This window comes from Colius striatus, chromosome 3 (genome assembly GCF_028858725.1).
Source record: "Colius striatus isolate bColStr4 chromosome 3, bColStr4.1.hap1, whole genome shotgun sequence".
Classification (NCBI taxonomy): Eukaryota; Metazoa; Chordata; class Aves; order Coliiformes; family Coliidae; genus Colius; species Colius striatus.
In genome coordinates this window covers 59,563,639-59,586,266 of record NC_084761.1, presented here as the reverse complement: position 1 = coordinate 59,586,266, position 22,628 = coordinate 59,563,639, and the positions used below count along the sequence as shown (strand labels likewise).

General features: G+C 35.4%; 1 protein-coding gene across 2 annotated transcripts in view; it reads right to left on the bottom strand.

Annotated features, from left to right (window-relative positions):
* GALNTL6 (polypeptide N-acetylgalactosaminyltransferase like 6) overlaps window positions 1-22,628 on the bottom strand; it is a 451,530-nt gene that overhangs the window by 356,291 nt on the left and 72,611 nt on the right. The window contains exon 4 of one of the 2 annotated variants that reach the window (XM_061993492.1): window positions 13,440-13,454. The exons of the other annotated variant lie outside the window; for it this stretch is intronic. Within the exon in view, the coding sequence (XP_061849476.1) occupies window positions 13,440-13,454 (15 nt within the window). The remainder of the gene's footprint in view (window positions 1-13,439; window positions 13,455-22,628) is intronic. 2 annotated transcript variants of the gene reach the window in all.

Below are 22,628 nucleotides of genomic sequence, written 5' to 3'. Positions count from 1 at the left end.
CTCATGAGGTTCCTCTCTGCCCAACTCTCAAGCCAGTCAAGATCCTGCTGAATGGCAGCACAGCCTTCTGGGGAATCAGCCAGTCCTCCCAGTTTGGTGTCATCAACCAAGTTGCTGAGGGTACACTCTGTCCCCTCATCCAGGTCATTGATGACAATGTTGAACAAGACTGGCCCCAGAACCGATGCCATTGATCACCACCCTCTGGGCTCTGTCATTGAGCCAGCTCTCAATCCACCTCACTGTCCACTCATTGAAGCCACACTGCTTGAGCTTTCTGATGAGGATGTCAAAAAGCCTTGCTGAAGTAAAGGAAGATGACATCCACGGCTCTCCCCTCATCTAGCCAGCTGGTTATGGACTCATAGAAGGCTATCAGGTTGGTCAAACAGGATTTTCCCTTGGTGAAGCCATGTTGACTCCCCTTGATAAACATCTTATCCTTCATATGTTCAGCGTTAACATTCAGGATGAGTTGTTCCATCACCTTTCCAGGGATGGAACTTGCAGTATCTAGTGCTATTGAGGCCTCTGTCAGAAGGTAGCAATTCCAAATTTCTAAATTTCCAATGTTTATGGGAATTCAGTGTGCATGAATTAACATAAAATCAATGGAACGAAAAAGTAAAATTCATAACAAAAAGTGCCTCTAAAAATATTTTTACAACCAAACAAAAAGAAGGAAAATACTAGCAAACACAATTATAAAAAGCACATATAACACTATAAAAAGATATTTTAGTTGGCAAGATTCTTGTTTAAGCAACTTAGAAACACAGAGTCTAGACAGAAGAAAAGAAAAACTGATTTTATACTTTTTACAGTAAGATTAGCTTTAAACTTAAGGCTTTAGTCAAGATAAAAATGTAGAATCACAACACCGTATTTAGAGGTAGGAAAAAAAATGAAGGGGATAAATGCACATTTTAAAGCAGTATAAGTAAACTGTAGCAAGCAGAATCAAACCTGGCTCATGATCTGGTCTATTAAATCATGCAATCATTTTGGGATAGTGCAGAAAACTGCAAAATACAGTCCTTGTCTTACAGTTGAGTGTTATAAAATAAATTGTGAAGTAGCATTTAATGACAGGGTGGAACATAAAGGCCTACAAGTGAAATAAAAATAGACATCTAACAGCTGACTATGATTGCTTAATAGAAACAAGATGTTTAAAAGTGTTCAAGGGTAAGCATATCCAGAAGACATATTGATAGAAAAGACGACATAAAGTGTTCCAAAGCACATGACAACCAATTAATCACATTTCAAGTATATTTTAGTACATTAAAATGATATATAATGTGGGTAGGATGTAGTTAGGACATCAAATTGTAGTAACAAAATCTACACAAAATCTACAATGGCATGTATCTCTCATATACCCTGTAGTAGTACCAAATGCATTGTGTATGTACATATATTGACAATTTACAATTCGGTACTTCATATAAATTTTACAATCCTAGCTTTAGGGACATATATTCTGATACCTGTTGCATTTTATATACAAATGCAACATAAAAAGGGACGGCTTTGAATGTTAAGCTTGGTTTCATGGATTGAAGGATGGAGGACCCTATCCTCAGACTCATTCAGTAATATTTCAATTTGTTCACAGTTAATATTTAATGTGACCTTCAATATGCCAATAACTAAGGTATCATATTATGGATCTTTTCCATTTTTAAGTCTAAACAGTCAGTTTAACAAATAATCATCATATTAAAAAATGCCTACATGGCTCAAATTATTCATTTTCTAGTGTAAGTCCTCACAGATACCAGTTGGAGCTCTTAGAGCTTTGTAAAAGTAGTTCAAGCTTCCTTTGCAATATAAATTTGAAAAAAAAAAAAAAAGATTAAAAAAATCACTGTTTCCTTGTGTCAGTGAAGGGAGTTGTAAAACTGGCATTGTATAAACTACCAAATTTCTGTTTAATAAAGCATGCTACATGTGAAACAATGGAGATAGACGAAGTGCCTTTGTGTACAGCAGCTGTGCAAAAGGCTGTATAGTTCTGTCAGCTTCAAGAGATACAGGGGAAAGTGGTGCATTGAACTTGATGGTTGACTTATATTACCAATTCAGTGATTTTTTTCCCAAGTAACTTAATAACTGTTAAACTACATCCACATAGACCGATATCCTACTGGTGACCACTGCCAAAAGCAGAACCTTCATACTAGTTTCACTGACATAAAAGGACACTTAAGGGATTATTCTAAGCCTAAATTTATCAAAGGTTCTTTTTTTCCCTCCCACGAGTGCTGATCAGTGAGGCTTATTAGAAATATCTCAACATGTTCATACAAAGGAAGATTTCCCGACATTTACTCAAGGGAAATGCATCAATATTGGTCAGAGCTTTGTAACATGTTTCATAGTGGGATATATCCACATTAACTAGCTGTTGTTAGTTTGGATGTCCCATTTCTGCTTGCTATGTTTGTGCTCATCCTAGTGCCAAGTGATACCTAGTGAATTATTAAGATCAAGTTATGAGCTCCCTCTCTTCTCATCCATAACAACTACTGATAATGCTTATAACCTTTAGTTATCAGAAACTTGTACTTCAGCAATGAGAAAATACATGTTCATTGTCACAGATGCTTGTGTGCAAGCAGAGGCAAAGGGTGGTAATTACTAATTTCATATTAGGTCTTCTACTATCTTAACAATGTCAGTAGTACTATGTCAGTAGTAAAACAGGGCTGTCAACATACTATTTTATTTTATATTCTGTATTTTTCTCTTCCACTTTCTTTGCTCAAAAAATGAAAGCTTTACAGGAATATTAAGATTCAGTGTTTCTTTTTACATTCAATAATTAATTTAAAACTTCACTAGCAGAAATACGGGGAGGTGGAAATGCATGAGAAAGTCTTACAACTCTGCAAAAGTATTTTATTTTAAATGAAAAAACAATAAAACAAATCCACAATAGTTGGCTAACATATATGGCTTAAACAGTACCACGTTCTATTTAAAAAGTAATTTAATTATATCTAAAAAAAACCACAACTCAAATGAAGTAGAAATTTAGATGACTGAACTGAGTGTTAACAGTATTCTGCGGATCCAAAATCTTAATCTGAGAAAAGAGAGGATCCCATAGACAACGGACAGAACTCGGTCAAGGACCGAGATATCTCTTGTATATAAGAAAAAGACAAACCACAATAGTAAAGACATTTGGAAAAGAACTTAACAAAAACTGGTAATTGAGCCCCAGTGTGCTTTCTCATCAGAGAAAAGTGAAAGAAAATGGGTAAAGACTCTAGATAAGTAAAATTGCCTTCAGATACCAGCTACAAATTTGTGAGTGCCCTTCTGCCCAAAAACACCTCTAGAGCATAAGGACAACACCAATAGCAAAAAACTTTCATAAAATAAAATGAACACTGTTGTTCTTATCTCACGGGATATGTAGTAATTAAGATAATTTGAGACTTTATATTTAAAATACCTAAAATAAAGGTTTCACTAGGTCAATATTTTATTGGCATTTTAATTAAACAATTGGTCTAAATTCTAAAGTGGGAAGCAAAATGATGATCTTATTTAAATAGAATAACTTAGGTCACCAAATGACTTTTAATTAAATTGTTAATTGATTTTTCTTTAATTCTTTAGGATGATTGATGGCTGTACACTTAGTTGCTGAGTTTGTTAATTACCATCATGAGTCAATTCCATGCAGTGCACTTTGGTATGCCTGCCCTAGTTATCTCCCTATTAAAAGAAGAAAAATTTTCATAGTTTTGCTACATGATTTAGCATTACTCATGCATGCTTCCCAATACAGTTCACTTAAAAAAAAATGGTAAGCTACATCAATCATTTCCATTGGATATAGTTTACAAGATTAATTTGCTAGTGAATTAGTAGCCCAATCACACGTGCCAGGAAATTTTTCTCCAATTGGCTTAATAATCTTCCTTATGATCATCAGGAAGAATGTTCATTTCCTTTTTTGAAAATTATGCAAGACAAGCTACCTTAAACTGTAATAGTTGGTGTAGAGATGGGGATTTTTTTGGCACGTTCTCTAGCTTCATTTACAGAATTTTGTAATCTCCTGATAACAGACCTTGTGTGATTATGCACTGAAAAAAGACCTGGAGAAATGACAGCTTGGTTTCACGTCTAACTACTGCTATCTGTCCTTAGTCTGTTGACAGCATATTTCCTGTTACCACCCGCAATGCTAGAGCAGTTTAACTGTTCCACTTTCTGTGAATGTACATTCTGGATTTAAACTTTTTGGGTTGAGCTAAGCAATTATTTCCATTCATAGCACTTAAAAACAAAATTAAAAAATTAATCTCTGCTTTTTTTTAAACAAATTCAACATTCATGAGAATACTGTTAGCAAGACCTGAGTCTACTTCCATGAAGCCTACCTAAATGTGTGCCTAAACCACTTACCAGAAGGAGAAGGAGTCTTTCTTGCATTCATAAATTACAAAAAACCCTCAAACAAATGACTAGCCTAAGACTTACAGAAGCAGCCTTCTCAGCACATCTCAGTAAAAAGTGCACTATTTCATCACCTCATCTCAATCAGGAACGAGAATCACAATTCATATTTTTGAAAATATTAATAGAAAATTTGAAAAGGCTACATGGAGATCACCACATCTATATTATCATACTGGTAATTTGGTTTACTCCTGTATACTCAAGAGCCTCAAGATAGAGTTGTAAATCAGGCATTCCATCTGTAGCATGTGTAATTTTCTGTTGTTTCAGCGTATCCAGGAAATTTAGAATCACAAATAAATTGAGAAAAAAAACAACGGTTCTGGAAAGGAAAAAAAATAAGATAATATTCAAGATGGTAAGTAATGTACGTCTAAAGGTTTGCTCCTCTTGAACTTTGTAGAGCTGAACATGGCTACCAGCACAGCTTCGTGCTTCATGTGGGCAAAAAAGGGGAAGAACTGGAAACTTTGGATGTTGTTGTTGGTTGCAACAACTTCAGAAGCCAGAAGAGAGAGCATAAAAGACCATTCAAAATTTTATCTGAGAAGAAAAACATTTTTTTTTATAGGTCAAAGGAATGAGAGAAAAAGTTGAATAATGGAAGGCGATTTACTTTACTGGATTTAAAACTGTGACTTTATGGAATTACTTTGCTTCCAGTTTAAAACATATTTCATCAGCACTCAAATATGCCTGCCTGGTAGCACTTCTTTAATAACTGAAAAAAGCCAGTCGTTATCAAGATATCTTCAGACATAAGTTTCACCCTGTGTTAGTGAATTAGACCCCTCTTCCACGTTTTTTTCTGCATTAGTACTCCACTAATAGAAGAACTAATTGAAGACACATAGTTTATCTTCCTTTAATGATTTTCAGCTTTACTTTACAATGTACTCACTTATGCTCATTTAGCAAAATGTTCTAAGTTCTTCCATGAGATGGCAAAGACTCCTCTTTTGGTTTTCCCTCCCTCTCTTTTGGGACAGCTAAGCTTGGAGGTTATCACAGACAGGATGATACTCATAGTTCTAGCATTTATGTAAAATGTATTGACTTGCATTCATAATTTTGGTTTCCTAGTTAAACTTATAAAAAGGACAAGGCAATGGATGAAGTATCGCAGCTTATAGATAAAGGTTACAAGATCTTGTAGGGCATAGGGCACCTAGAAACAAGGAATATATCACAAAAGGTTTGGCACAGAAACTCCACAATCCTTCAGATAGTTGAGGTTTTGTTGAGATTTTTCCCTCTAATCATTTCTTTTTTCTCTACTTGCCTTTGTCTCAACCAAACACTTACACAAAATCCTGACATCTACCACCCGAGGAGACTTTTAACTACATACTGTGAATTGTAAGGTTTTTTCCTCCATTTGCATTCCTGCTAAGCCAGAGGCAGTAATTAACCCTTACAAGCTGTTTTACAACATGACCATGCCTTCCTGTATTATATAATGTTGTCAGCACTCAACAAATTATCCTAATAGCCATGTTTAGCATCATTGCAATGTGTAATTCAGACTCACATCAAGTTTTGACCCTTCAAGTGCAAAATATGACTATGGATATTTTCATTGTATTTACTCTCAACAGGATAAAACTGGATAGATGGAATGATGAGATGTAAATCCTTACACTTTCATAGCAATCAAAAAGAAATAGAAAATTATGAAGATCACTGCAGGTGAAAGTTGAGGTAAGTAATGCCTGGGAAGGATGCAAATGAATTAGTCTATTTTGCCTACATAATTAAATATAAATGATAGAGTCACACTCCAGGATCTGATCCTTATGATCTTTAGTTTGTCTTTCACATTTAATTCAAGAAACAATCTATTTGTGGTATATCGTGGGATGATTATTATCATAGAATGTATTACCAAAGATATTCCATATGAAAAAATAATAGTTCTAGATTTTGGTGTTGAAATTATTTTGTGAGTGTTTCTGTTAGTGAAACACTTTCCCTGACAAAAGCACTACTAGCTCAAAGTAATTGCAAAATCAAATGTCATCTATTTCTGCCAAAAGAAGGAAAAGGAAAAATACTAACAAAACTCCTCTTGCTAAATACCCCTTGCAAACCATCTATGGTTATGCTAATGGACCCTGTACTTGGGTCATCTGTTCAAATTAAAGAAACTGCCTTCACAGTAAGAAATCTGCATAGATTGTCAGTTGTTCTAGTTCATTACCTGTTGGGAAACATGAAGAGCCAAAGCCAGTTCTGACATCTACATGTAATGAATTCATTACATTGTCTGGTACATTTAGCTTTAGAAGAAAAGGAAAAGACAATAAAAAGGAACAATGCAGATTAGGCACTTATAAGAACAATTGTTGAAAGGATAGTAGTTGGAGTAAATTCTCAAATGCATGTTTCAATCTTTTCTGAAGTCTCATTTTTTTTAGTAGTTTATTACATCACTAGTTCCGTTTAAGATATAGATATATAATAATTATAGAAAAGTGGATTAAAAGGAATATAGGCATATCATCAAACCAGCAGTCATACAGATTTCCATTTAACAGATTTTACTAATTTAGGACTTCTGATTTGCCTATGCCACAGTGACTCCGTTACTTCAGCATTCCCACTACAATAAAGAGATACACATTTAATATGAAGTATTATAATGAAATTAGGAAGTGCTCAAAATAAATAAAAGCTTTATTTAGGGATAATTTATAGTGCAAGACTGCTGTTTTTTTAACTGTTTTCTGTATTTACTCTCCAGATGGAACTTTTTTTTAAAAATATGGAGAATTTTAATTATTTTCAACAAACTCCCTTTTAAAAAAAAAATCCATAAGCTCCAAACATCATATCAATTTGAAGTGGCAGCAGTCAGAAAAATAAGCTTTTCCTGTTCTACAGATGTGCTACATGTTAGTTTCTTCTATGAAGGTTATTTAGTTGACCACACATAAGTACACACATACAATTAATAATAAAGTTATGAATCATCAAAAAAAGCACTATGGATGAGAGTTTCACTGAAATTATTAAACATAGGCATTCAAAATCCTAGATTTAGTGTGAATGGGAAGCTTCAGTTACCCAGGTAGATATTAAATATAGGACACTGCTGAAAGCAGCTACCCAAGAAATCCTTGGGACATGCAGGGAATTACCTTTAAAAAATGAAGCGGGCAATTAATTAACAAACTCTTTCACATATAGACTGTGGGAAACATACATGAAAACTCACTGCAAATGGCTCCTTATCAAATCAGATGACATGCTATTTAGTGCTGTTATTTATGACTCATTAAATTTGCAGGTAGTATCGAGTTTTATGGGAGCAAACATTTTGTGATCCAACAGAAGAACACAAGATATTTTTAAATAAAGGAAGAAAATTAATTAAAGGAGGTATTAGATCAGTCAGGACAGGTGCAAGATTTTGGGAGCATCCACTCTCCAAAAACCAGGCCAGCAGTAGGACTACCTTGGCAGTAGTGAGTACTCTCCTATGCTATATTGATAATAAGCTAAACATGAGCCAGCAACATGATCTTGTGGCCAAGAAGGCCAATGGCATCCTGGGATGCATCAAGAAGAGTGTTGTCAGCAGGTCAAGGGAGGTTCTTCTCCCTCTCTACTCTGCCCTGGTGAGGCCTCATCTGGAGTACCATGTCCAGTTCTGGGCTCCTCAGCTCAAGAGGGACAGAGAACTTCTGGAGAGAGCCCAGCGCAGGGCCACCAAGATGATCAGGGGAATGGAACATCTTTCATACGAGGAAAGGCTGCGGGAACTGGGGTTGTTTAGTCTAGAAAAGAGGAGATTGAGGGGAGATCTTATTAACATTTAGAAATAGTTAAAAAGTGGGTGTCAGGAGGTTGGGACATCCCTTTTTTCTATAGTAGCTAGCAACAGGACAAGGGGTAATGGGATGAAGCTGGAACATAAAAAGTTCCACTTAAATATAAGAAAAAACTATTTCACTGTGAGGGTGAGGGAGCCCTGGCACAGGCTGCCCTGAGGGGTGTGGAGTCTCCTTCCTTGGACGTCTTCAAGACCCGCCTGGACACGTTCCTATGATCTAGGTGAACCTGCTTTAGCAGGGGGTTGGACTAGATGATCTCTAAAGGTCCCTTCCAACCCCTACCATTCCATGATTCTATGATACTCTGTAAGCAAGGACCAGTATTTCCTCTTGAGAGATAAAAATTCCTGAATTGATATTCCATATATGATATAATATGAAGTATTAAAAGCAACTGACCCTTGCTGCTTCCCCACAGGGGCCATCTTGCAGAACATCTTTACCTGGAGCAGCCCAAGTTTCTCAGCACTTGGCTGATGTGCACCACACAACCACCACAGTTCGACCCCTTCTCCTCAAACACTCTTGCACAGGTAGTTTTTTGGATTTGCTAGTATGGCAATCTCTATAATGGCCACTCAGTGCCTGTCTCCAAGAGGGCTGCTTATCTCTATGATACAGGAACCTCATCCCTTCCTCATGCTCCCAAAAAGCACCATGGACAGCCAGTCAAAGCCAATTAAAAACCTGTTGTCACTGTAGTGCTACCCATGTGCATCAGCATGACAACCATACCTACTCTAGTTTAAATCTTTAGGCAATGAGGTTAATGATGCAGCATTCCAACAGGATGGAGCCATTATTTGATTTTAGATTACTCAGCCTTTTAGTCCTCTCAATAATAACATGTAAAAAAAATGGTACAGGGAGATAAATCTATGACTGTTTATCATTCTTTCATGACATTATGTAGTTATCTTTGTTAAAGATCAAAATGTCTCTCAGCTTGAAGAATACACTAACAATAGACATTTAATCATTTTAGTTCAACTTCTGACACCATAATTGAAGTCAAATGTGACCTAACTGAACAAACTGGCATTATCATCCCGTACATCTCTTCACAATGCTAAAAGGAAACAGCAGCTGTTTCAGTTAAAGTCAAACCAAACTGCCCCCCCCCCAAAAAAAAAAAGGGTGCACATTTTTCTATTCTCTACAGCTGTATGAAACAGAAATTGAATCAGGTGATAAAACATTACAAAATCTCTACAGAAAATCTCCAGTCACTGACTAATTGATTTTCACTTTTGTTTAGCTATATCATTTTGATAGGCTTCTACCCCACGGTAATGCCAAAACGATGTTGCTGTTCTTAACATTAGAGTTGATCAATCTTCCCTGTTTCTGGAGGGGAATCCTATAAACTTTCTCCTTATGGCACATCCATCAGGCAGACAAAACAAAAGGTAAATCTGGCAAACACTGCTTGCTCAAGGTAAGCATTAATCTTAATAGCTGGTTGTAATTAGGAATGAGATGTATTAACAGACAAAAAGCAATAAAAAAATTTAAACCAGAAATGTGATAAGATTTAAATTCAAAGACTGCACTTGGGTTTAATCTAATTTAGTCACTTTGCTGGCATTCCTCTCTGTAGCAGCATTTAAGCCAAAAAAACAGTAGAACAATTAACAAATAGATTTTTAATGTTTTGGATTATCAGCTATCAAGAAATCAGATCAGGATTTCACAGGCTCCAGTGCATTTTGACCCTGCTTATTCATTAAATCATTTCTGGACCTCCAAGGTCCATCCACCACCTATGAAGGTCTACAATAACAACTGAAATTGCTGTTTGGGAATCCTGCTGACCTTACTAGGTTCATTCTCTCTTACTCTTCCTTCCCTCACCCTCTCTTATGATGAGGACTTCTACTACATTTAAAATAGTTCCTGTGCATAAAGTTTCTTCTTTGCTATCACTTCCAGAATCGTGTGGACTAAACACCTTGAAAGCTTGCCTTGGTATACAAGAACTGCACATAGATAAAAAACAAAACTGATCAGAGCACCTACTCACAGCCTGTAAGTAGAGATGCTTGCTAAAACGTGACTGTATAACTGAAAACAACAAGCCTGAGACATGGTGAGATTCAATAAAAACCAAACTGGACACTTTAAGAGAATGAAATACCAACAGAAGAAAGCTTCTTCCCTTTTTTTTTTTTCCTTTAAATAAGTAATTAAATTCTTAGGAAACTGATGGAAGTCTGAAGCCTGATAGTGTGGTTAGCAAATGCAGTTGGCAATTAGGAATAAAGAGAGTAATGACAAGAAAAATATTTGTAAGGTAGAAAATCAAGTCTAAATCAAGATTCTAAAGAGTTTTGAATGAAGCAGGTTTTAATCCAAAAGCAAAGACAAACAATCCCATATCCCCTCCTTTTGTTTTTAAAGGTAACCAACCAAAACGGTGCTTATCTGAAGTCTTTCTGTTTACTGTATAAGAACAACTATTGTCAGAAATGTTTCAAACCAGAAGACTTGAACTTTCTTCTTGGCAGCTGAAGACGTGACCAAATAATGTGCTGAATTTTCCAATTGATTCAGTTGAACATTACGTTCTTTCTACTGTCACTTAACTGTTGTGATATATCTGGTTGTGGCGGTTTGATACAATAAACGCAATAAAACAAGCTCAGAAAATGACAGTTCCTATGTGATATGAAGCACTGGCAATTGGCACAGGGTGGCTAGGTAGGTGTTTGTAGCCCCATGCAGAGTTAAAGATACAAATTGCTGCCAAACCAAACCATAATGTTCTGTGCTGATAATAGAAATGGGGGTTAATGCTCTTTCTTTTAGTCATTCCTATTGATCAAGAAGAGGCAGAAAGTCATTTTCATCTGGCTTTTCTCAGTGATATACCAGCATAATCACCAGTTTTGAAGATTTACTCGAGTGTGACTACTACTATGCTTTCACATCACCATGCCTCGGTTTTCTTCAATCAGGAAGCAAAGGATGACTTCATTCCAAAACATGAAGGTCCATTCCCTATCTGACAAGATAATAAATAGCATTAGTACCATACAAAGGCTTCTCAGATTTACCATGTTCAATGTTTAACTCAAAAATCAATTTCCTGAAAGCACATTGCCCTAAGACAAAGTATTTAATTGTGATCTATGTTTTTGAAACACCAGTGACCACATCCTGTTGCCAGCTAATGGAATCAAAGCGGCATAAGTGAAAACAGAATTTGTCATTAAATTTTAATGCAGTTCTAAAAAAGAAAATTAACTTAAGAAAAAGCTTAATTAAAACATATATTATAAGGTCACTGTTAAGACAAAATACTGTTCTTTTGACAGTATGCTGTGGGTTAGCTAGGTACAAATATTAATCCGTTTTAAGAGTTTAAAAACAAATCTCTCACATAACCCCAAGACAGTCCTAGAAACTTATTACAAAATAGTTGCCAACACAGTTATGTACAAGTTTGAAAAGATTTTACAACTCGTAAACCTTAAGACTTAACTGACTTCCATTGTGTAGGCAATTCTACACCCTACATGAAAGCCTCCCTAACAAATTCATGAATAAACTCCTTAATTAACATTGCTGCAAAGTAAAAAAGGGACATAGAGTCTTTTTTCCTGTTTGTTTTCCTACTAAGAATGTCAGCACAGATAGAATTGCAGAAAAAAAACAAAGCACATAGTTTTAAAAGAAAATATTTACTTTATATAGCTTCTTTATTGATTTTTAAATAAATGTAATAATAAAGAGAATGTCAACAAAGTAATTCAGCTACTGATTATGCTATGAAAAAACCAGAAGAGTAGAATTAAATGCTGTCAGTTGTAGCACACTCCAACAACAGAATTACAATTTACATTTATTCTTTAAAATAACTCCAGTAATGAAAGTAAAACATAACAAAGATATTTTTCTTTCTATGGGCAGTGCAGTAATAATGTCAAATACAATGGCTGTTGTAAAAAGGTGAAAATACTAACATGTATATCCTTTTTCATTTTGAATTTTTTTTAGGTACAAGTAGTTGAAGGTTTTCAGTTTAGCAGTGATTTTCCACACTTGTCATAGATATAAATCTTTTTACATCAATTCAGATATTACAGATCCTTACAATCTAAGACAACCAAAATTGGGACAGATAACTCAGTAAGACTGAAATCTGGCCCTAATCAGCAACTTTTAATTTAAAAACTCACAGAATCTCAGATCAGTTTCGACACCCTTTAAAAATTCAGAAACTTATTTAATCCTTGCTTACCTAAACAAAGCTTCCTCTTTCTTCTCTCACTATTGCTAAAGATTTTACAGGAAAGCTCTAATTGTCAAAACTCCATGCGTATCTAACATCTTAAATATATATTCCAGAAATATTAAAGTAACAATACATGGGTATATAACTTCTTAAATACAAACTTCTCTCTGAAATACTGAGCTAGAGCAGATTCACACAGACCCCAATTCTGCATAAACCAAGGTTCTCACCTTCTCAGAGATGAATGGACAGGTCTGTGGTTCATTTGCATATGAATATACTGAAAATTTCTTGGGGTAAAACTCAGTACCAAAAGAGAGCTGACAAGTAAAATTATTCTATCAAAATAAGCAGGAGAATAATTAGAAATCAGTTGCTTCAGCAAGGTATCAGCTTACCTAAAACTGGGGTTTTGTAGACTGGGTTTTATTTCAAGAGTGAACTTACAAACAAAATACCTGTAGTATTAACTGGCAGCCAACTCATGGACTTCTATTGGATAGATATCTGAAAAATGACTTGAAATGAAAATTTGCTTTCAGACTAAGGATGCTTTATGTAAGAATCTAAAAGACAAAAACTTACCCGCAGAACAACTTTAAGTAGAGGAATTCACTATCATAACTGTTATAATTTTCAGTTACTTAATAGATATGCTTATATTCAAACAACATAATAGAGTTTTTAATTTACTTTTTTATAATTTAAAAGTACAACATCTTAAGACTGCTGGCTACACAAAGGACTATTTAGTGTTTATCATTGCTCTTCTTGTCCAAAACTTGAGATAGTATTTTTATTTAATGCACTAGTTAATCAGGTAAGATGTAATTAAGAATATAGTTTCAACATTCCAAAAGAAGCATCTACTACAGTTAAACTTTTTTCTTCTTCTTCTTTTTTAAGAGAAGTATGATGAAATCGAAAGCAGGCAAATATTAATCAGTGAAATTACCTGAAAGATATTAGAATAATGCAAACCTTTCCTTCATAATGAAATATATCTCAAGTATTATTTACTATTATTTATTGTAATCATAAGATGATGTAATCCTCCTGAATTAAATGTGGTTACTGTAAAGAATGGATAAAAATCGAAACTGGAAGCTGTGCTCCCACATAGACACAGTCACCCACGTACTATGACATCGGCACTTGGATCACAGACAAATTTTCCATAAAGTCCAAAAGAAGCTTGGAGTTGCTGTTTCCTGAACTGATAAACACAAGGTTCTGTCCAGAATTGAGTGTTTCTTCCCTTGAAGGTTAAACTACTGTGACAAAACAACATTCTGAACACCAGGAAAACAGATTAACAGAAGTTACAGATCAGAAAGAAAGGTTCGTAACACTCATTTGGCATTTATTGCCTTTACGCTCAGTGGAGTACACTTAGCAAAGTCACTCTGAGTGGAGGAAATGCTTGCTGTGATGGACAGACACTGTTTTCCAAGTGAAGTGGAGCTAAGAGCAATCACATGCTTAGAGACAGCGAAAAGCAGCATCTTCAGGCTGGGAAGAAGTCTCTTCATTCATTCTAAACTGTTGAAAACTATTTTGTGACTTGCCCTGAGACAGGACATCTTGGACACAGAAAGAAGAAGATACACCACTTTAACTTGCTTTTGCAATGCTGATGACTACACAATTTTTCTTGCCATTTTCAGTACATCAAGTGTCAGGCATCATGGATCAATATAGTCAGTAAAGAGTAGTGCAAGTACTAGTTTTTAAGACACAGACAACTAATAGCAGCTGTATGGAATGCAGAACTGATTAATCGTGGTCAAACTGAATAGAGAAACATAGCAAAAGCTCCATTACTTGGATTCTTACATGAAAAATAAAATCTCTACTATAAAACAGAATTCAGAAATATTTTCCTATCATTCAGAAAGGCACGAAAATCACAAATCTTTGCATAGAATTTAATCTGGTCATCTAGTGATGTTATTCTAGCAAACTATTCACATTTTAACATAAATAACATGTCCTCAAATTACTAATGAAATGAACAGAATGTTAGTTTTATGGTTGTGTTTGTCCATTGAATGCTACAGACATTTAAATACTAATCACAATAACTTAACTGCAACAAATGCTTCCCTTACCAATAATTCTATTATATGCTATATGGAATAAAATACACATATCGTAGTCATCAAAAATTTTATCTATGTAAGTGTGAGAAAAATATTACATGCAAAAATTGCTTCAGTGTACTTATTTTTAGCTAAGTAAAAGCATTTTTACCAAAGTTACTTCTCTCACTTTTTAAAATACATTTGCATTTACTTAAGAATAGTAATACTTAAACATTTAGTGATTAGTGTTAATGACTTAAAATTGGTGTTCTACATATAGAAGAGAATATAGAGCCAACTGTTTTTGGTTATGTAACGCAGGAATTTTCTCTCAGAGGTGAAAAACACTAAAAACTGCTTTCAAGCTAAACTAAAAACCATGTATCCTCAGCTCCAGGAGACACTAAAAAATCAATTATTTTGTCAAAACTTGTTAAAAGACAGCATCACTATTACATTATTAAAATATAAAAGATATAAAAAGTATAATCTCATCTTTTGTTTCAAGAAATATACTGATATATTCACAACTGCATGGAAGACCAGCACTTCATCTTTGATAAGCAACAAACAGGAATTTGATACTTAACAAAGTGGAAAGTTTCTTCTTGGGATATAAATTTGATGCTGGTTTCCAACCTGAGGTTATTTGCTCACTGTAAAATATGCACATCTTTCAGAGATACAAAAAAAGACAGTCGTGCTTTTAAGGACAGAGAAAAAAATTCAGAAGCAGCATAAGTAAGCAGATGTTCCATTAGATTAATATAACCTGAATTCATAGAAGATGCCTGCCCCTGTCTATGTGTGGGCAACAAAGATATTATTTACAAGTTAACAAGACATATCAAGGGTGACAAGATCAGAGGCAGCCAAAGAAAACACTTTGACAAAGCAAAGATGGAATTCATAGGACACTGTTTCGCCCTGGAAAAAAACACACATGTATGTAGATGTTTATGTATGTACACCTATAAATTACAAATATGCATATGCACAGGTAGAGAGATGGTCAAAAAATCTGAAGCCCAGCAGATAGGGTTCAATGAAAATATTTGAGAAAAAAATACAATTCCATCTGCAAACAAGAATTTAGAATGCACATTCTCTGTATTCAAAGAATAGCAATACTCACTTGAAAAGCAAGAGAGGACTCTGCTTCTGTGATGAATGAATAGACAATTCCCTTCAGCAATGAAGGAGAATTCGAAAAGAATATAAACTGAATATCTGACTTCACCAGAGCTGGGTAAGCACTGAATTGGAAAGAAGGGTGACAAATATGTCTGGAAAAGAAGCCCAATGTGAAATAACAATAAATATGTTGGAGGTTTCAAACCAAGGTAACCCCTGAATAATGAAGAATAAATAGTTTGAATCACTCTCATCTTTGCAGTATGCAATGCTGAGAGAGAAGCCATTTCAGAAATGTAATTGCAGTAACACAAGCCCAATGGTTGAAGACTGAGATGGGAATGTGTCTGCTGAAAGATCAGCGTGGAACATAAATCTACAGGAAATAGTTCATTGGCAGGACTAAGGTACTATTTTTGCTATGGTATCTAGAGGTTACCGTCACCAGAGAAAGAGCAGCAAGATATATTTTATGCCTGTGTACCGATATTGTCTCAGAAATCAATAAAATGAGTCACATAAGCACTTCTACCACTGAGGACACCTCTACAGCACAGTTATGACCAAGGAGGTGCACCATACTCACAAATATAGTAAATTTATCTCCCTGCAGCATGTGCATACCATACAACTACTGTGCTATTTTGTTAGTGGAATAGTAAACTTTACTATTTACTACCTATACATTCTAATTTTTAAAATCCATAGGAAAATACAATGGATCCAAGACATGCACCAAAAAGATGCTTGCTCCTTAGAAAAACAGAACCTGTTCTTCTTTGAGGGACTGCAATGATTAGCTCTACTCATTTCAGCAAACATTTTGGACTGCCAATCTTGTAAAACAGATATATTCAGAACTCAACTTCACACACCTTCAATTTTGGCAACTGGATCATTGCAGATAAAAAGATAATAAATTAGTTGCCGAGATATATAGACTATATTTCACAATTCAGTGATATGACACTTTACACGGTATTTGTACAAGTGAGTAAATACAATCAGGAGACTAAAATGTTTCACTGCTAGGAAAGAAAAGCTACAGCTCCATTTTCCATTTCAGAACTTCACCTTCTTTATAACGCACCAAAAGCCATTGAATGTCATCTACGCATTTCCTCGATCCCACTTTGTTTTTAAAACCTCCTGAACTTCAAGCGAATGACACATGAAAAGATGGAAAAGGAAATAATACATTTCAAGCAACCCAACCAACAGGCATAACAGTCAGCAACAACATGCTACAATTACAGCAACAGACTTGCTGCTGGTTTCAAGTGTCTAAGCCTTCAGCAAGGTCCTCAGTGCTGCAGGCTTATATTACCATTTCTAAAACAGAAATGCTGATGACATACTAAGCTTCAAGCATAAAACGCACTGATCTCCTCTGGAGGTAGAGCACATGGTATTGATCTTAGCACTCCTGATATAGACAGCAAGCTGTGACTGCTAAAAAGCATTGTTATTCTTAAATGCTCTTGGGGATGACTAAGAAAGCAGATGCAAGGTGACAGAAATTAGAACGGATTGAGAACTGCGGGTGTATTTTGATGTAGTTGGCTCAATAATTAGAAAACAATTTTGAACAGCATTCCCTGATTCTTGCCTCATTCACTTGCTTCTAACTGGCAAAAGCATGCAATTACCTAGATACCCATCAGAAAATTTAAACTCTTACACTATGCATCACTGAACAGTCTGTTTCCACTGGCTATCAAAAATCGGCTGCATTTAAATGTGAAAACGGATTATTTCCCCCCACTAGCCAGCTGTGGGACAGAGAGGTCACTGGACTTTTTGCTGTTATGTGATTATACATAATAAAGGTCTGGTAATCCAAAACAGTCTCTAAGCATCTGCTGCTTTTGCTAGAGCCTCACAAATGTAACTCATTAGCTGTCACTAAGCCATTCTGCACTAGAAGAGAATTCAGTTAACTCAGCTGATGATATATTATGGTATTAAACCGTGCTAGAATAAAAAATAATAAAATAAAATTCATCACTAGATATAATGAAATACAAAAAATCAGAAACTACTCAACACTCTGGTATCTTTTTTACACATGTAGCCTAGAGCAAAGTAATATCGAGCCAAAGAACACAGTATTTAATTCAGCATGGATCAAGCTACCCAAAGGTAAAGATAATTTGTTTCTCTTGCATACTCTATCCTTAAGTCCTTTTATCTGGAGGGAGACAGAAGTTTTGTGTGTTTTTTTGAGGAAAGAATCTACCATGCATTGGACCATAGACAAAATTTAACCTCTGTATTACAAAATGAGCAACATAAAATAAAAGCAAATATTTATTTGGTGTTATTCTAGCATTTAAAAAATCCCCTAACAGCTATTTCAGATCCATCACCTTATCACAGAATCACAGAGGTTGGAAGGGACCTCTAGAGATCATCTAACCCAAGTCCCCTGCTAAAGCAGGTCCACCTTGATCAGGTCACACTGGAATGTGTCCAGGAGGGTCTTGAAAACCTCCAGAGAAGGAGACTCCACAACCTCCCTGGGCAGCCTGTGTCAGGGTTCCCTCACCCTCACAGTGAAACAGTTTCTCCTTAAGTGGAACTTCTTGTGTTCCAGCTTCTTTCCATCACCCCTTGGTCCTACCCACAGAACACAACAGAAAAAAAGGGCTGCCCTATCCCCTTGACATACATCTTTCAAATACTTTTAAGTATTAATGAGGTCCCCTCTCAGACTCCTCCAAGCTGAACAGTCGCAGATCCTGTTGCCTTTCCTCATAAGAAAGATGCTCCAGTCCCCTGATCATTTTGGTGATCCTGTGCTGCACTCTCTCCAGAAGTTCTCTGTTCCTCTTGAGTTGGGGAGTCCAGAACTGGACATAGTACTCGAGATGAGGCCTCACCAGGGCAGAGTAGAGAGGGAGAAGAATCTCCCTTGACCTGCTGGCTACACTCTTCTTGATGCACCCCAGAATACCATTGGCCTTCTTGGTCACAAGGTCACATTGCTGGCTCAATGCTTATGTTCAGCAGATTCCCACTTCTTCAGCTCTTTGAAAGTCACTGATGCCCAATACACTCAAGAGTTTGGGAAAATTAACAGAATACATTTTTTTACTGCTAGTATACAAAAGAGAAAATAGGAAATTCAGCTGCCTGCTTTAGTGATAATTTCATATTCCTAATATCTCAAGAGAATATGTTTTTTCAGGAGGAAGGCGTTATTTGATTTTTCAGGTCATTGATTTGCCTTACAAACTTCCATAGTTTCTTATAAGTGTTATTCAGAAAAAGTGTCACCAAAAATAATCAATGTTATTGATGTACGACAAGCTAGGAGAAAAACTCATTCTTAACACACAACAGAATATCCAAATACCAACATTGATGAGATCTCTTGAAAGTAATGATCTCAGTTTTAAAGACCTTCAAAGAAAACATCCATCATCATCCATCATCTTCTAAGAGTCAGGTGATAGATGAAGTTGTAACATATTTTAGAGAATTGAAAATTTAAGACCTAAATTTAGATTTTTCCTTTTATTTACAAGCTTACCTGAAGATATTTTTCACTTAAAATTTTATAGGAATTTATCAGTGTTCTCAGCTTGCAACTAAATACATGGATGGCAACATAACACTCTACTTATGCTTTACATTTAAACTAGAGCACAATGATTAAACTTGTATTTTGGATTAAGAGAGTTTATGTAATCTTTAATGTTGGTACACAATATTATATAGTTAGAACTACACAATAAATGTTACCTCTATTTACCTCTTTACAATATCATATGACTACACTGTTTACAATATTTTCACAAAAGAACACCCCAGGATAAATGTGTTATATATGTATTTAGAAGTCTATCCAATGCCAAAGTACAGAGGTTGAATGTATTTATAAGGAAAGATTAACTCATCAGAAAATCCAGTAAGAGTTCCTATATGTTTAAAATCAAACAAGATTATACAGTGTGGTGACCTGAGGTCTTAAGGCACAGACACTAAGTGAGCAATTTTCACAAACTGTTTCACTAACACAGATTTACAACATTGTCCTCTTGACTACCACAATCATATAATTCCCCAAAAATAATAGAAGAAAAGTATCTAAATAGTAATTACTTTTTACAGATTAAAGGTAATTCAAAGAACAGGGAAGGAGAAATGATTTACATCTCTCTTTTCCTATACTCAGAGGTTTACAAACCACAAATCAGCTTCTGGCTGGGTCAGACAGCTTTTGGACTGTTTCAACACATGGCTGTTATGAAGTACTCCCTTGGCACACCGGCTACTAGTGCTTGTTGATGTCATTTCTCAGGCTCAGCCTCCTGCATTCCTTCAGCACCTCTGAACATCCCTTTAGAAACAACCAACAAACTTCATTGCCTGCTCTGAAGTAGTTTCATTCCACTTGATACAAGACTGACGTTTTATGAAGCTGTAGTCTACAAAGTGATTGTTTTGTCTTCTTGGGTTTGACAGAACTATTAATAAAGTCCCTTTGCACAGATAAACTGAACCAAAGGAAAACTCTAAGGACTATCAAGTTCTCCAATTCAATCTGGTAGATTCTGCTTCAAAACCTTCCACAAAAGCAATGACCCATGTATAAAGGGAAATTTATAAGTTTCAGATATAGCTCTTATTTTGCCAACAGCTGGGGTGAGATGATAAATTAGAATCACATTTTGGATACTAGTCTTGGTAATTGAGCTTTAAATGCTCAGACAGGAAGGTCCAGATACTGGCATACATATAAGCTGTTACCCTGTTCATCTCAATTTTTTGGGGGGCTTAGATACAAGCAGATGAGCAGTATACCAGAAGGGCATCCTTTATTCTTAGCCTGAATAGTACATCTTTGAAAGTCTTTATATGTCTTGTACAGCTAATGAAGGGTTAGAAGCACCTGAAAGCCCTACAATCCATCTACACAACCCTAAGGGGCAAAATTTGACTTTTGCTATGATTCTGACTGTCAAGATTTTGCCACTTCAGCTGATGGTTAAAGGCCACAAGATTGTGCAAAGGCTTGAACAATATCATTAAGAAAGATACACAGTGTGATAATGTTTGGCAGGCACATCTGGAGATGCACACACCTGATAATGACCTTTAAAGGTCTTTCAATGCCTCAGAAAAGACATGTATCAAGGAATAAATGCCATTGATTTACTCTGTACTTTGTTGCATGACAGGAAATAGTCTAACATTCTGATTCTGCTACTCAAATACTCATTCCAAACACTTGACAATGTGCTCAACATTTAGGTATCAAAAATGGCACAAAAATATTTCAGTCTTGGTGTTTTAATTTTTTCTTTTATAGTAAAAAAGTTTGTAGTTGTTCTGTAAAAGGAATCTCCTAGGGACATATAATTGCAAAAATACTGTATATAATTTTTTTAAAGTTTCTCCAGGAAAATTATGCATTCCAAGTATAATACATCTGAGTCAGATTTTCATACTGAAAATCACCTCCAAGAACTGAATAAAACCTTTTTAATCTTGATGTTTTGAATACTATGAAGAAGATTTATCCATTTACTTTATTAATAAAACATCATTGTATTACATAGAGACACATTTTGCACTTCTGTTTTTGAGCTATTTTTAAATTAGGTTAGATTTGACAAGGGACTATTTGTGGTAATGTGGTAATTAAGATTTGAACAGATGTCAGCATTAATAAGGGACTCAAATGAGGTGTAGGGAGATAAATGTACTCTTTTAGCTGTGCTGGCACACGAGGCATCATTGAGAGGAGAAGACTGCACGGCTTCAGCAGCTCTTTTTTCAGGAGAGCTTCTGGAAAACTGTCCAGTAACACAAGCTTTCCAATATTATTCAGTCACTTTTCATGATCTTTCAGACTGTCTTATTTTTAAAATAAATTACTACTCAGTATTGATGGCATTATAGAATTCAGTCAATACCTTATAATTGCATAATTTTTATAGCAGAAATCATTAGCTTTTGCGCTATTACTCATAACTTCAAAACCATTCTATACCTAGATTTACTTATTCTCTCTGTTACTTTAGGTTGCATAAGCACCTAATGGTGTGAGCAACAAGTTTCAGAAATTATGAGCTAAATTTACAGACAGGTCTAAGTCCTGGCCAAGAATTTTAAATTTAGTTCATAGAAAACAGTATTTACATTGTGTGTACTAAATTGGAATAAGCATGACATAAATTCACCATTAGCTAACAGAGATGAATAAAAATGAGTTCATTACTTCATTGGCAGTCACTCATTTAACTTGTATCTATTCTGGCAAAAACTGCTTGGATATCATTCTCTGTCCCCAAAACCAACTGATACACCCTGTGCCAAACTCTTCAAGTCCTCAAATCAGTGCAGTCACTTCCAAACAAATTTGTGAGTGATGATCACTCATCTCAAGCCCTGAATTAATGCACTAGTAGGCATAAGCAACATCATGTCCTTTACATTGCTCACTGTACAGCAGTATGGTGAACTGGGTGCTAGCACTCTGAGATATATCTTTGCCCTTTTTCTTTACTTCTAAGTCAGCAAATCCATCTGTCTATTGACTGAAATAATATCCACGTCTTCCCTGTTTCACATTGTAAATGAATACACTTTTCACTAAAGTCCTTAATTGGTTTCTCCATGGCTGATCTTTTTCCCAATGTCATTTCAATGCAGTTTGGATTGCGACAGAGAAGAAACAGTGTAAGAAGCTCTTGAGAAAGAAGGTTGGTTGTTTGTTTCAAGTATCTTTCAGATAAAACACTACATTGTTCTCTTTTATTCTGCTTTTCTTGACAGTCACACTGCTCTAGTATCAAATTAAGAACCTATTTCAATTAAGATATATTCATAGCTCATTACAAA